General features: G+C 41.6%; 1 protein-coding gene across 1 annotated transcript; it reads left to right on the top strand.

Annotated features, from left to right (window-relative positions):
* The first annotated feature begins 450 nt into the window (after nucleotides 1-450).
* On the top strand, nucleotides 451-14,408 carry stk17al (serine/threonine kinase 17a like). Its single transcript, XM_041778134.1, has 7 exons — nucleotides 451-741; nucleotides 3,816-4,028; nucleotides 9,136-9,280; nucleotides 10,055-10,181; nucleotides 10,271-10,319; nucleotides 10,595-10,774; nucleotides 12,570-14,408. Exons 1-7 carry the CDS (start codon nucleotides 629-631, stop codon nucleotides 12,859-12,861), a joined length of 1,119 nt encoding a protein of 372 aa, XP_041634068.1. The 5' UTR covers nucleotides 451-628; the 3' UTR covers nucleotides 12,862-14,408.
* The last annotated feature ends 132 nt before the right edge of the window (nucleotides 14,409-14,540 follow it).

Here is a 14,540-nt window from a genome sequence, read left to right as displayed (position 1 = left end):
TGTGGTAGATGCATACTATATGGGGTTAAGATAGATGAAGTTTAGGTATGATAACATTTACATGCTTTTTTATTTGATTGGAATCAAAGGATTAACTTCTGTAGACCTAAATGTAGCCTGTAATGTTTATAATAGCTGTTAAGTTTAAAGTGGGCTATAGTTTGACTGTTTGTGTTGTTTACATGTTTATTTGTGAGTCTGAGAAAGGACAGCATCCATTTTGAGAATATTTAAAGTAAGACTAATTTAAACTGGTGTTTATGTTTGTGTACCTGCAGGGAAAAGCTCATGCCACTTAAACGCAGCACTTGCCAGCTGGCTTCACCTCTGGTCCTTCCTCTTCTGCAAATTCATTGGCTTGCACATTTAAACGTCACAGCGAGGGGCGGGTCCTGGCGAGGAGTTTATCGTCAGGAATGTGTAGTAGCATTCAAACTCATTTATCTCACCGATACTGTCGCTTTCCCGCTGGTCATCATCCTCTTGTTCTGGATTATCTCCCTGAAGTTTGACACGGCTACAGTTGGCTCCTCTTTTAGAATGCGAGTTTTTACTTGAGCGCTCCAGAAAATCATCTTTGTGGTCAGTTTTTTTTTTCGATCGGAAGGATTGTTTCACATCGACATCAATGCCAGACTCAGCAGCCATGAGCAGAAACGGACTTGTGACAAAAATCCACACGAGGATAAGAAGTGACCCCTTCACTGCTAACTACGACTTGGTGGGCAAGGAGCTGGGGAGGTGAGTTTGTCTGTTGCATGAATGATTTACAGGTTTCATTAATGAAACGCCATGCTGTGAGCTGCTTTTTTTTCTCATGAATGAAGTAGTTGCTATATCTAGATAATCTGTGATAAATCGCATTAGATTAACACGCTGCACGTGTTCATTGAAGTCGTGTTAATTGAAAAAGTCCGAGCCTGTGCTCAGATGGAGACGCGCTTTGGCACGCGTAAAGGTAATGCGCTTTTGTGCGTATTTGGTGAGCGGTTCTGCAATGTACAAGGTGTTTTTAACCCAGCGGTTTAAGAAATTTGGAAGCTATTAATATTGTTTAAAGATGCTCGAGTCAGAAAGGTTAGTGAGACGAATAGTGACTTCTTTAATTTACGATCTCCACAACGCAGATGTCAAATCTAGATAACTCTCACTCATATGAAGAGACAACATAGAGCCTTGTGTATATGGTGATGAAAATACCACATGCCCCAAGCTGCATTCATATCATTGATGTTTCATAGTATTTAAAGGAGTAATGCTAATGACAACATTTATAATAGAACATATGGCATCCCAAAGAGTTCAAACTGGCTCTCCTTCCTCAACACTGTACCTGTTCATCCAGAATATGCAGCTTCAAATATGCCATCTACTTTACAGACAAATACATTCCATTGGTATTCATGCAGGGATTCCCCACACAATAACAACTCTCTCAAAACAAAACATTTTTATTCTTCAGTTTGACTGAACCAGGCAGATGTTTCATTACCTAATCTACATATGTCTTAATGACTCCCTTATTTCCTGCAAGTTTGTGCATAAGCAGAGTGTTTTGGGCTAAATAGAGTCTGCTGTTTCCCTTGTCAGACTCCACTGGACAGCCTGGGACAGCAGCCAGGGCCTGTGGGGGGTTTGAATTGAAGCTTTCTATGAGGTATAGGCCATAGCAACCCCTGAATGCCCCCCTAACACTCATACCTTAACCTTACATCCTCCTTTCCTCCTCTTCCCAGGAGTCTGCCCGAACAACATCCTGAGATCAGGCCTCATAATCGCATTAAGTGCAGGAATGTACGTAGCGCTGCATACCAGCAGATCAGCTACACAGTCTGTACATCAGGAGGGATGACGACCATATTAGTACTGCCCGAGTTTAATTCTTTCGCCACATGATTCTTTTGAAGTTTAAGGGGCAATAAGTCCGTATTTTCAGAGCGTTCTCATCAGCGGGTTTTGCATCATAAATTGCGGTTCCCTTGAGACGTCTGCACCAAAAATGTGTTGTGGCAGGAAGTGCGTGTCAGTCTGTCTGTGAAATAGACAAATAAGAACTGTGAGAGCTGTCATTTCTCAGTTTACTTCAGACATGAGTCAGAGCCACACTGAGCAAGACAAAACCCAGACTCCACAGGAAGCCTGCTTCTCAATCAAATTATCACCATCTCCAGAAGTGGAGGGGGATTAGCTTTGAGTGTCCCAGTAAAAGTTTATGATTGATGCAGACTTGTTTTAAACAGATTCTGTAGAGGATGCATTAGATCAGGCAGGATGTGTGAGAACCACTCATTAGTTTTTTACAGTCACAGAGCTAACAGTATGATTTAAGGAAACTGACTCAATGTGTAAATATGCCATTTAAAGCAATTTGATGTGACATATTAGCTGGAGGTCCTGTGCATCTGCTGTCTAACACTTCATAGTGTTAACGGAGCCGGCTGGAAGATGGTCGAGTTCAGTAACCTCTGACCTGTTGCAGCTTTTTGAAAAGACCTCCTGCTGCTCTCTTCCATGGCCTGCGGTCATTTCTTTTCTCTCCATATGTAGTTCCCAGCCCACACTGAGCAGCTCTGAACTTGGCTTCTTAAGGATGAAAAGGCTCTGACGGGTTTTCACTTTGAACAATGAATTGTCGCTATTCTGAGAGACTTGGAAGCAGGCGTAGAATTAAAAAAGACCTCACAGCAGCCGGCCAAAACAGAACTGAGCTCAAGCCAAAACTGTTTTTGGTCTTCAGCACAGTGGGCTTGGAGTTACACTGTGTGGGAAAATGACTGGCACCATGCTGATGGGACCCTTTGTGACTCAGCCACTTCATTTAGATTCTGTCCATTTTCACATCCTGGGTTCACTTTTCCCAAGCTGTCTGCTTTGTGCGGCTCATTAAAGCACTGACATGTCAGTTGGATAAAGATGCTGTGGGTGAAGTGTCCATTTTAGCATACTGCATAGGCTCCAACCTGACTGTAACAGTATTGACCCCTGCCTGGCCTACCCAGCCGCGGTCAGGTGGGTGGTCTTGGTCTCGGGGCTTGCTGTGTTAGCTGACTGGTCAGCTTTTGTACGACTGTCAAAAGGAGAAGCAGGCTCTGGCCGAGGGTCTGGGCGGAGGTGTCAACACAATTCCATTTGTCCTTGTTGCTGTCAGCTGTGAAGAAAGGGAAGCGAACAAGGCCTCATTATCAACCTGGGAGGGACGGCTGGTGATTGTGGTTGACTTGACACAGAGAGGCAATTCTGCACACATAGGACATCCTACCCACACCCATGGCTGACCCTTAACACCTCACATGAATCAATCAACGCCTATGCAGAAAAATGAACAGTAGTAATGGGGTTATAGAGGTGATGTTCCTCATTGTATCCTTCTTAAGTTGTACAAGTGACATCTAAATGGTTTCATCTGGCCTTTTTCTTATCATGTCTCTGCCCACAACTCAGCAGATCATGCCAAAACTGTCAGCCTTATCTGTCTCTTGTCAGACCCTCCTGAAGGCTAGAGGAAGAGGAGGAGAAGGGGGAACTCTAACGAATGTCTAATGACGCCCGTTAAACTGAGCCTATCAGTGGTCATAGGCAGGGGCTGTGTTTTTTAAATGATGCCACTTGACCTCCCCATATCTGAGCTGTTCTTTCAACCTGCCAACCAGGAGGCTTTCCAAATGTAATCCAAGCCTTTCATTCACTGCAACCTTAGTTTAACTCAGTGGTCCAGCAGGCTACTTGATAACAGAACAGAAGTGAACCATCTCTTACTAAATATATTTGAAATACTAAATAAAAACTTATCACCGTCTCCCCTCTTTGTTTCCCAGGGGAAAGTTTGCTGTGGTGAAAAAGTGCATTGAGAAAGCAACAGGGCAACAGTATGCGGCCAAGTTTCAGCGAAAGCGACGGAAGGGCCAGGACTGCCGCATGGACATCCTCAACGAGATCGCCGTGCTGGAGTCGGCCAAGTCAAACCCCTTTGTGGTGGCACTCCATGAAGTCTACGAGACGAGCACGGAAATCATCCTCGTTTTGGAGTGGTAAGGAAATATTGCAGATTTTGTGACAACTTTTCGAAGTTCTCTGAAAAAGAAATCACATGTCTGTCATTCCAAGTTTGTTTGTGCACAAGCGCTCATACACCAATGAGCTGCCCTTAAAATGAGAAAATAATGATGGTTGTAATCTTAATGGCCTTCTAAACTTTCCTCACTTGTCAGTATTTGAACGATGCCAGGAAAAACTGGGATGAAATGATTAGGCTTTCAATCATCTCAAAGATAAAAATCCTTTAATCATTAGTCCCTAAAAACTTTCCGCCGCTTGACTTTCTGAAGCAGAATGTCTGAGGTATTTGAGGACACCAAAGTGGCTTCAGAAAAACTCTTTGATTTCTACTTAACAAGTAAACATAGCTTAATTTATTTTGCATCACGCAAATGTCAATGCTTCAGAATTTTCATGTGGATTGACAGACTTAAAAAAGAAAAAGCCTTTCTGACTTAAAGCTTTTGTTTGCTTGTGCAGCTGCTTTTTGCTCAAACCTTCCTCACCTCAAAAAAAGAAAAAAAGAAGACACATGAAATGCATAGCCTTTAAATGGAAATTTTCTCCCTTGCAGTGGCTTGCGGCTCGTCTTGTTGCCGCCTCGACACCTCAGTTTCTTGTTGAGCGGCTGCCAGGAACTGTCACTTCAAATACCAATGTGGCAGAGCTGCTGTATTCTCACTGTGTGAAAATTACAATGTCAAACAACAAATGAGTCAGTTAGATTTACTGTGAGAACATATTGCTCAGTAGTCTCGACCGTGTGTTGCCTGTCAACATGCAGGTGACTTGGCTAGGCAAAGCTGCTTGGTCAGTGACCCATAAAATGCCATCCGGTCCGTCTGCCTCTGGTCTGTTATGGTCTGGTGTTAAACGACATTATGCATCTCACTAAGTGTTCACTGACCGCCCTTAAGTTGGCCTCTAATTAGGATTTGGAAAGGACACTTAGCATCCTAATTACCCAGCTCGTGCTCATTAAAGGGAGATAACTCTTGGTAATTATTCATGAACCACCAGCGTCTGACCCTGCTCCTTAACTGCACACTGTTCAGGCAGGAAGCCCTCGTCTGCACGGTCCTCGGCCGTCATTCCCATCCCAGACGTGGAATGCCTGTGCAGAACAAAGGGCTCTCTGTAGGGGGGAGGCTGTATTTGACCTCTGACTGAAGTGTGAAAGGGAAGTAGCACCATGGTTCACCCCTGCATGCCTGCAGAGAAAACATAGCAGGAGGTCAGTCAGCACTGGGCCACTGTTCCTCTTCATCAGCTGCATAAGGAGAGTGCAAAATGAAGCAGCCTATGCATGCAAATTATATTAGTGGTAAAGAGAAAAAAAGATATTTTAAAATAGTGTTGCACTGCAAGTTTGTCTTTAAAGCTGCAGAATCTCTAACAAAATGAGATTCCAGATCCAATGAAAAACTGCATCTTCAGAACAACTGACCTCAGCTTTAGTTTGAAGAATTGCAAACCATTTTCCATTTCCTGTGGGTTTAAATGTAAGCAGCAAAGCAAGGTTCCCAAAAGTAGAACACCATCCCGGTGTCTCGAACACATACACACATACACTTCTTACAGCCACAACCACATCCTTTGTAATGTCAGAGAAACTGAAGCGAAGGTTGAATTCTAATCATCTCTGAAAGTGTATCTCCAGTGTGCGTCAGTACCACAGAAACCCCCAGCATAATTATTACTTTGAGAGATTACTGAAACTTTTATGTGCACAGTAGCTAAGAGGTTTGAAATGATGAGTTCTCCAGGAGGAATAGTCTTTTAATACCTGCTTTTCCACAAGTTGCATTGTAATTGGACTATAGGATGATGCTTTTTTCCGTGAAGTGGTCCGGTTCAGTTCAGTTCAGTTCATTACAGCACCCAGTTATTTATGTTTCCACAGTCAAAAGTTGAGAAGGAATCAGAGTCAGAGCCTGTTTTTTAATTGTTCAGTACATATATGAGGAATTTGATGTTATGGTCTGAAACAATTTACAAGTACACAATTAGAATAAGATGGAACAAAAAAGCATATAAATAAAGAACATAGCATATAAAGAACACAGAAAATAAGTCAAAAAGCACGATGGTGCTGTGCAGATGTGCAGGTATATTTGTAATGAGGTCACAGTGCAAAACTATCGTAGAATTTTAGACACAGTATGCATTTGTTAACAGAGAGCAAAAAACTCAAGTCCAGCAAGCAATTATGTCACATTTAAAATCTAATTAGCCTTGCATTACTGTAATGTTTGTGGTCTCTGGGGCCGGGTAAGAGTTTGTCATGCTGGAGTGGGAGTAGGTACCATATCTGCATGGGTGACAGGTCTGCTCAGTGATACCAGGCCTGCCCACAGAGTTAGTTGGGCCCAAGAAAAAACAAGTGAATAGGCCCTCCCCAGTTCTGATTTATTGATGATATCCATGTATGTGTGTTTTCCTGAAATTTTTGTCCTTGTATGCCTTTTCTTAGCTTTTTTGAATCACTTTGAACACATTTTTGCCACTCTCTCCCACTTTTTTTGCCACATTTTAACCACTTTTCACCATTCCTTTGCCCATAAATGCCCTTTTTACCCATTTTTGTCCCTTTCAACCCAGTTTGCTACTCTGTAACCACTTTATGCCACTTTTAATCAATTTTGGTCAATGTTGCCCAAGTTTCTTCAGCTTCTTTTTCTTTATTCTCCGTCATCCTGACGACTGTGCATCTCATGCCATGAAATCTGACATTACTTTTCAACTGGGATAGTCAAAGTGCCCATCCACACTGGAAACATTAACAAAAAAGGTAATTCTGTTTCAGGAAAGGGGTTTACATTTTGAAAAGGACTATATTCTACTACAGAATAGATACATAAAATTCATTATGTGTTTCATCAGTAAGAGTGGTTATTATTAATGTTAAATATGAAATATAGTTATCACAGATTAACTTTTGAATTGACCATGATGTTCTTGACCCCCATGGGCCCCCCATTTGGTTGGGCCTCAGAAAGCTCTCCCCTTTAACCCCCTTATGGGTGGCCTTGAGTTACATTATGCAGTGGGATTGGCTAGTATGATCATGTGGCACATTGTGATTGGCTACATGAAGATAACATCAACCACAAAACAATACATCAAACAATCAATCTTTTTGGTTCCCTTCTGTTTTGGTACCAAGTGTAACTATCTATTAAGGGTGTTGTTGGAAACGCACGTAAGGTCAGGGTTTAGGGTACCAAAATTAAATGCACAGCTAAAGTATAAGCCCTGTTAATATACGTCTGCCATAGTCATGATAAACCTGTGGAAAGCTGGATGCTCACGTCATCGAGCATCTAGCTTGGTGATCTGCCAAAGAGGTATTACTTGTTAAACCTGCTGTTGAGTATTTGACACTAAAACAGATGCATCACAGCCAAAAATGGATAAGACATTGTAATCCCACTACAACTAGGTTGACTTTGTTTACTCCTTTAAATCAGGAATCATTTTTCTGTCTTCCCCACTTCTTTTCAAATAGTTGTACAGCAGCTCAGTGTGTGTGGGGGAAACCTCCCACACACTTAAGTAATGTGTACATTAACACTTGGAGCAATGTAGAGCAATGGGACAGTATTTAGACTTGAGGGAAGTGTCAGATCATTCCTAAGTACTTAGCCAGAATGTGTGCAGTCTGTTGTACTTAAACAGGATTGACTTTATCAAGGTTTTAAATCTTTTCAGGCGTTCCACTGACAGCTTAATGACGCTATTGAAATACTGAGTCACCTCAAGCCTTTTTTGCTCGCACAGGTACTGTAAGAGGTCAAATCCATGTTAAATTCAGAGCATTTAAGTGTTTCTATGCAGTTTTAACAGTAAAATCATCCCTTAGAGCACACTCATATGTCTTTAATTTCCTCCCCTAAATGAAAACACTAACACTAGGCTTGTTTGGTTTTAGTATAATGTGCCGATCAATGTAAACAGAATGAGCCCAGATTTTCATTGCAGAAACACTTGGGGGTAGTTCAGAGAGATTAAGTCAGTTTGCAGCAAACAGGGTAGGTGGTGGGTCAAGTATTTTGTGCCGGGAGCAACTAAAAAGATTATATGGACCAGTGACGGATATCCCCAAAATCCCAGAAAACATAGTAGATATTTTCACAGCTGAAGATGGTAAAGAGCGCAAAGTTGGGAGGTCGGTTATGTAACAGTCATGCCCAGGCTCTGGTCACAAAGTTTTTCCTCTGAAGATAAAAAGCATGTGTGCCATCTAAATCCTACACACATGGCCGTAGTTTTTAGGGTGAGCTGTCAGCTTGAGGCATTGATCTGACTGATGGAGCATCCAACGCAAATCCTCCACTTCAGTTGAAGTTGTTACACAAGAGCTGCAAGACAAGGCAGGAATCTGGCGATTCCCTCCACAAGAATGTGAGAAGTAACCATTGAGTCGTTTTATTACTAGATTCCATAAAAGGGTAATCTTATTCAGGCTGAAGCTCGTGTACTGTATAGTTAGCTACATAACACTTTTCCTCTGCCACCTCATATGTCTGGTTTTCTACTCTTAGAAAAACTTTGATTAGTTCAACTGTGTTTGCTTTTGCCTCTGTTTAAATGAGTAAGTTAAGCTGCTGTATATCAATCTATAGTGGGCCTTATCATCCACTGTAAGCTGATACAACCGTTCTTATCTGCTGTAATATTCCCAACAAGGGGAAGGTACATGCAGAGACAGGCTACCTGAAATAATATTGATCCATGTTGGACTTACATGCAGTGTAGATGTGGTTGAACTTTGTGCCTCCAAGCCAAAGTATACTAATGAGGAGATGGGTGTTACATAATTCAAAAAAGTGTGGAAATGGCTGTGAGCTTTTTTCAAGAAATTGCATAAATGGCATGGGTTGGAATTTGCTATTGTCAACCTCTGCAGTTCAAACTAAGAGGAAGGGCGTGTTTGTACAATTTAAGGCGCAAGTTATTATGACAAGCTCCAATGTATAATCAAAAAAAGAAAGTAAGCCAAGCAAAACTCCAGTGGGTGGCTCTTCGTGTTCAGTTCTGTTCTTCTCATCTTATCCTTGTTTTGTTTTCTCAGTTTTCCTTCCTCTGCTTTCCTTCCAGCGCCGCCGGTGGTGAAATCTTCGACCAGTGCGTCGCTGATAATGATGACGCCTTCACAGAGAAAGATGTGATCCGGCTGGCCAAGCAGATCCTGGACGGTGTGGCCTTCCTGCATCGGAACAATGTGGTGCACCTGGATCTGAAAGTAAGCAAGCTGAAAGATAATATGGCTATATAGGACAGTGTTTTCCCTCGAGTGGTGGGCTGAGGGAGGTATGATTTCTGTTATGCAACCACGAGTCATTCAGTGTGTCACGACCCTGTTCCCACGAGGAATCAATCAGTAAAGGATTCTTACTAAAGTAACATCTTTTCATTAAAGGGGCCCTGAGGTAACATGCATCGCTGAGATTTTCTTTCCACGTATCTTGTTTCTTGGTGAACAAATTGCATGACTCTTAACAAAAGAGCTTCGCCACATCCTTAGTTTACGCTGACTTAAACTTTAAAACACGTTAGATTATAGTGTGAGGGACTACTTTTGATTCTTTAGCATTCTTTATTTGCACTTGTAGTTAAATAGGCTGGTTTAATCCAGGCCTTGACCTGCCCTTTCCTCTTGTTTTTATCTTAGATGTACAATCTAGTGGTGGCAGCTGGCCAGACTGGCAAACTTACAACTTGGCTTAATTCATAGTCACACATCTTGAGCACTCGAACAATGTAGCCATCATAGCGGTTTACAGGATATCCTATTTGTCTAAAGGATTCATCTCATTGGCTTAGAAGATTATCTTAGTGGAGCAGCAAGATGCTGACTGACAAACCAGACCATAAGTCCACTTGGGATAATTTAACTCATCCCCTTTGACTCGTTCAAAATGTTCTGTAGACCTAAAATGTCAGACCCAGGACCTTGAAGAATCATTAGGGATTATGTAACATCACTCCATCTAATCTGTGTGCTCTTCCTCTTCAGCCCCAGAACATTTTGCTGACAAGTGCCAAACCCCTCGGGGACATCCGAATTGTTGACTTTGGCTTGTCCAGATGTATGGACAACATCACAGAAGTCAGGGAAATCCTGGGCACACCAGAGTATGTGGGTAAGTCCTGCTCCCAATCCTTGCTCTGTGTCTTATCAATTTGAGTGCCATTTTCTCTGACTAATCTGGGCCATGTGTTTGTGTTGCAGCACCAGAGATCCTGAACTATGAACCCATTAGCACAGCTACAGACATGTGGTAAGTGTGCTAAAGAACTATTTCCACTCGTTTTAATAGGTTTGCTGCAGAACTCATCTAGTCTGTCTTGGAATTTGGACACATTCAGAACAGACAGTACCAACCATGCATGCAAGAGACAGTCTAGACATTTGACCACAACATCATCTTTGCATCAGGCCTGCAGATAATTATCAGTAATGGAATTAAAGACAGACATATTAGCCTTGCAGAGGATTTCTCACCATCAAAGATGACAAATTGCCTCATGATTCCCTTCCTCCCTCCTCCTCCAGGAGTATCGGGGTCTTGACCTACGTCATGCTGACGGGAGAGTCTCCTTTTCTGGCCGATGACAAGCAGGAGATTTTCCTCAACATCTCCCAGGTCAACGTAGACTACTCAGAGGACACGTTTGAGGGGATCTCCCCGCTGGCTGTTGACTTCATCAAGTCTTTGCTGATCAAAAATCCCAGGTGAGGCTTTGTATGGTATTCAGATAAAATCACAAAGTCTGTTTCTTGTTAAAACCTGACATTTGACATCAGCGTTTTGGGCTCATTTACACAGAAAGGATGTGAGCAAATTTCACACCCACACGGAAGTACATCCGCATACGTCGAAATGAGTGTATGTGGTAACTGATTTATGTCACTGAGGCGAGCAATTTCCTCTTGCAAATACAGTCACATCATTTAGAGAAAAGATGTTGCACAAACCAGTGGTGTAGTGAAGGATAAATGCAGGTATAAGCAGTATACCTACTTCTTTTTTACTCTCTATACAGTATACCCACCTCCACACCCCATCGCACTTTATTCAGTAGTAGGCCAAATTTTTCCCAGGGATGGAGAAGGAAATTGCCTTATTCTGCCTCTCTATTGGCTAGTCCTTATAATTTCCTTTGTCAGTTCACTGATGCAAATAGTGTTGGTTGCACTACTTGGTCTCAGCTTGCTTTCCTCATCATAATATATTATTAATCCTTACAACTGGAAGACAAAAAAGGGAAGCTTAGTGTCAATGTGCAAATTTAGATGGCCTGTTTTTAGGTGTACGACATATCAAAGAGCCTTGAAAAAAATATGTGGAGTATGATTTAAGAGTATACCCACTTCTGTAGGGATCTCTGCACAGCTGCATTTAACCCTCAGACCAACATCATATACGACAAGAAGAGATACTGGTCACAAAAAGTTACATAACTTTTAAATCATAAATCATAGCCACTTACTTTATTCCCATCGTTTCATCTGCTAGCAGCTTATGCTAATTGCCATATTGTCTGTATTGTGACTGGGCTGTGACAACCAATGGCAGGCTGCTTAGTCATCCTGTTATGCTTTATCAAACTGTGCAGGTATTTGCACTTAGATCATGGAGGAGATGGCGTGAAGAGCTCAAAGTGGAGAGAAAGAGAGACAGAGAGTCTGTGATGTGTCCCTCTGTGTCACTGAAGGCATGATGTAGTTTAAGAAATGGGCACAAACAAAGCTAACAAAAAGAGATGCAGCGACTTTTTTTAAATGAGTCGATATCTGGAAGACTTTATCTCACAGAAATATATATTTTTTTTTTTTTGGTCCCCAAGATATGGGAGAGGAGTTTTATTTCCGTTTACTTTGTAGACTCATTACCTTTTAAACATTCAAATTACATTACTCCAGCACATATAATCTTAAAGCCCAGGTTGTCCTGAAAAAAAAGATGCTTAGATCTCGAATATGCGCAACAGGGTTGATTTTTTACAAGATTTAAAGACAATAAGTCCAGGCGAGACAAATGGTTGAAATAGTTTTGGGTTCAGAGGGTTAAAACCAGTGTCCTTTTTCACATCACACTGATGCATCAGCTTTAGGTTCAGCTATGTAATAAGGAAATATTTAAACAAAAGGGGTTGCATGAGAGCTCCATTACTGGGTTTTAATTTTGTCACCACAATGTGATGATGAAAAATACCAGCAGCTTCTGTCTCACATGCAGGGCAATAATCTCCAGTCAGTATCATTTAGTTGCAGCAGATTTCTGGTAGAGTTGGAAGATGTAGAAGATTCCTCAGTGTTTGAGTAATGGTGAGAGATGGAGGGGAAAGAATCTTGAGTGCAAAAGTGATTTTTTTCTGTGGTTTTTAGAATTAAATGTTGAAAGGGAATATCGTCGACATCTGTGAGAACGGATTGAGTGAATCCGATAATCCAGGCAATTCATCGGTTATGTAAACTCTCCGAAAATTTCCACTCATCCACAGTGTTATTGTGTTTGTGTGTACAGGAAGAGAGCCACGGCAGAGGAAAGCCTGAACCACCCCTGGCTGAACTCGCTTCCTCATCCCCATTCCCACCCGCACCTCAGCCCTAGCCCGACCTCCTCCTTGGACGAACCGGAGACAAGCCTGTCGGAGTCAGAACCGGAGAGCCCGGCCCCTTCACCTGAGCTGGACTTGATCGACTCGTACCTCACGTGCCCGGGCCAGGGTGAGCTGAAGACGGGGCGTGACGCCTTCTCATTCAGCGATCCCCCCTTTTCCACACGGACTGAGATAAAGCAGGAGCTCATCTGCTGAGAGACGCTTCACAGGTGGAGAGATATTGAATGAACTCAAACTCTGCCTGCAGCGCCTGCAGCTTTTTGGTCCTGGTCTGACTCAGAGCCATGCTTTACAGAGGCTGTATGCCTGCTGCGGGCTGCTTCTACTGCTGTGATGTCTGAGTGTACTTTGATACCTCTGATTGTGTGTTTTTGAGTAATACACACCACTCCGCGCTCTTTTATGATTGCACGGAAAGAATGTAAGAGGACTGAAGATGCAGTGCGACTTTGTTGCAGGACTGCACTACTGCCTTAAAAGTGACAGAACTGAACTGGGCTCAGCATTACATAGCGGCTAGGTCACGGCAAGCACGCTGGTCTCTCTTTTTACCCAATTAGCCTTCACAACCATCTCAGAGAGTCTGCAGCTTTATGAGAAATGACTTCACTCACTGTGATCATGACAAGTGACCCAGACATACCTTCTGTGATGAGTTTAGTCGGAGGAAGTAAAGAGATTTGACAGATGGTTGTACTTAATTCAAAGGGCAGCACCTTTGCTGAAGCCACAAGTTTTCTAATCCACTGTTTTGTGTTTATTTATGAGTGTTTGTTGTACCACATCAGCTCCTTAAAGCCACATACAGTGACAAGAAAAAGTATGTTAACACAGCACTATGAATGCTTAGTAGTTGTTGTGTTCAACAACGACATGAAATATTTGGTTAAGCACATTGTTTTTGTCTATACTTGTGATTTAGATACCGATCAGATCACATTTATGAAGAAAATTAGATAACTTCAAAAGGTTCTCATACTTTTTCTTGCCAATGTAAATGCCTGAGTTTAGATGGAAATTGTTGCATTTTTATTTAAAGGACAATCTTCAGCACTTTCTATTTTACTATTGGATTTCCATCAAATTTTAAAAAACCAAAGGCTCACCAAGCACAGCCAGCTCTCACTCAGTGTGTTGTACATATTCATCATTTTCCATTACAAACTTTTGGGGACGTTACTTTTTGTCACAAAGTGCCACTTTGCAACCTCACATCTGTGTTAATAGTAAACTTATTTTTTGTTCACTTGTTTTTGTTTTTGTTTTGTTTTTTTTCTTTTGCTTTTGCACAAGTTGCACAATTTTCTTTTTGTACTTAATGCAAGGTTGCCACAGGATTTTTGTGCTCATTAAAACATCAGTCTTGGAAAGAGATGAGTGAAGTTAAAGTAAAGTTTTGTGATTATTTGAAGGGCTCAGATTTGTAAAATTATGTGATGTGTTTGCCTTCAAATGTTTGGGAGCAAAAATGTTCAGAAGAACTTCTTATAAAGAACTGAAATGTCTATTGTGAGTTAGTATTAAGATAATAGATAATTTTTTTTTTACCAGTGTTTGAATGTTAACATCAATAAAAATGTCTTATTTTGTACATTAACTTGTACTTATTCCTGTTGTTTTCTGCTATTGATTTTCAGGCAGGTTTGCACTTGTCCTTGAGGACGTTTTGTTGTAATAAATAAATGATGATGGCATGCATTGCGAAATGTAAAGAAAAAAATACAGGTGCATTTTGTATCAAACTCTCTTGGCTTTGCGTGATTGTTTTCAGAACAGTAATAGGAAAAGACAAAAATGTTCTAAATGGGCAGTTTAGGGTCTAGCTTTATTGGAACTAAACAAATGAAAAGAGGTGATTCTACATTTGGACATAA

This window comes from Cheilinus undulatus, linkage group 21, assembly GCF_018320785.1.
Source record: "Cheilinus undulatus linkage group 21, ASM1832078v1, whole genome shotgun sequence".
NCBI classification, from domain to species: Eukaryota; Metazoa; Chordata; class Actinopteri; order Labriformes; family Labridae; genus Cheilinus; species Cheilinus undulatus.
Note: the sequence above shows the minus strand (reverse complement) of the source record. Positions and strands in the feature narration are given on the sequence as shown.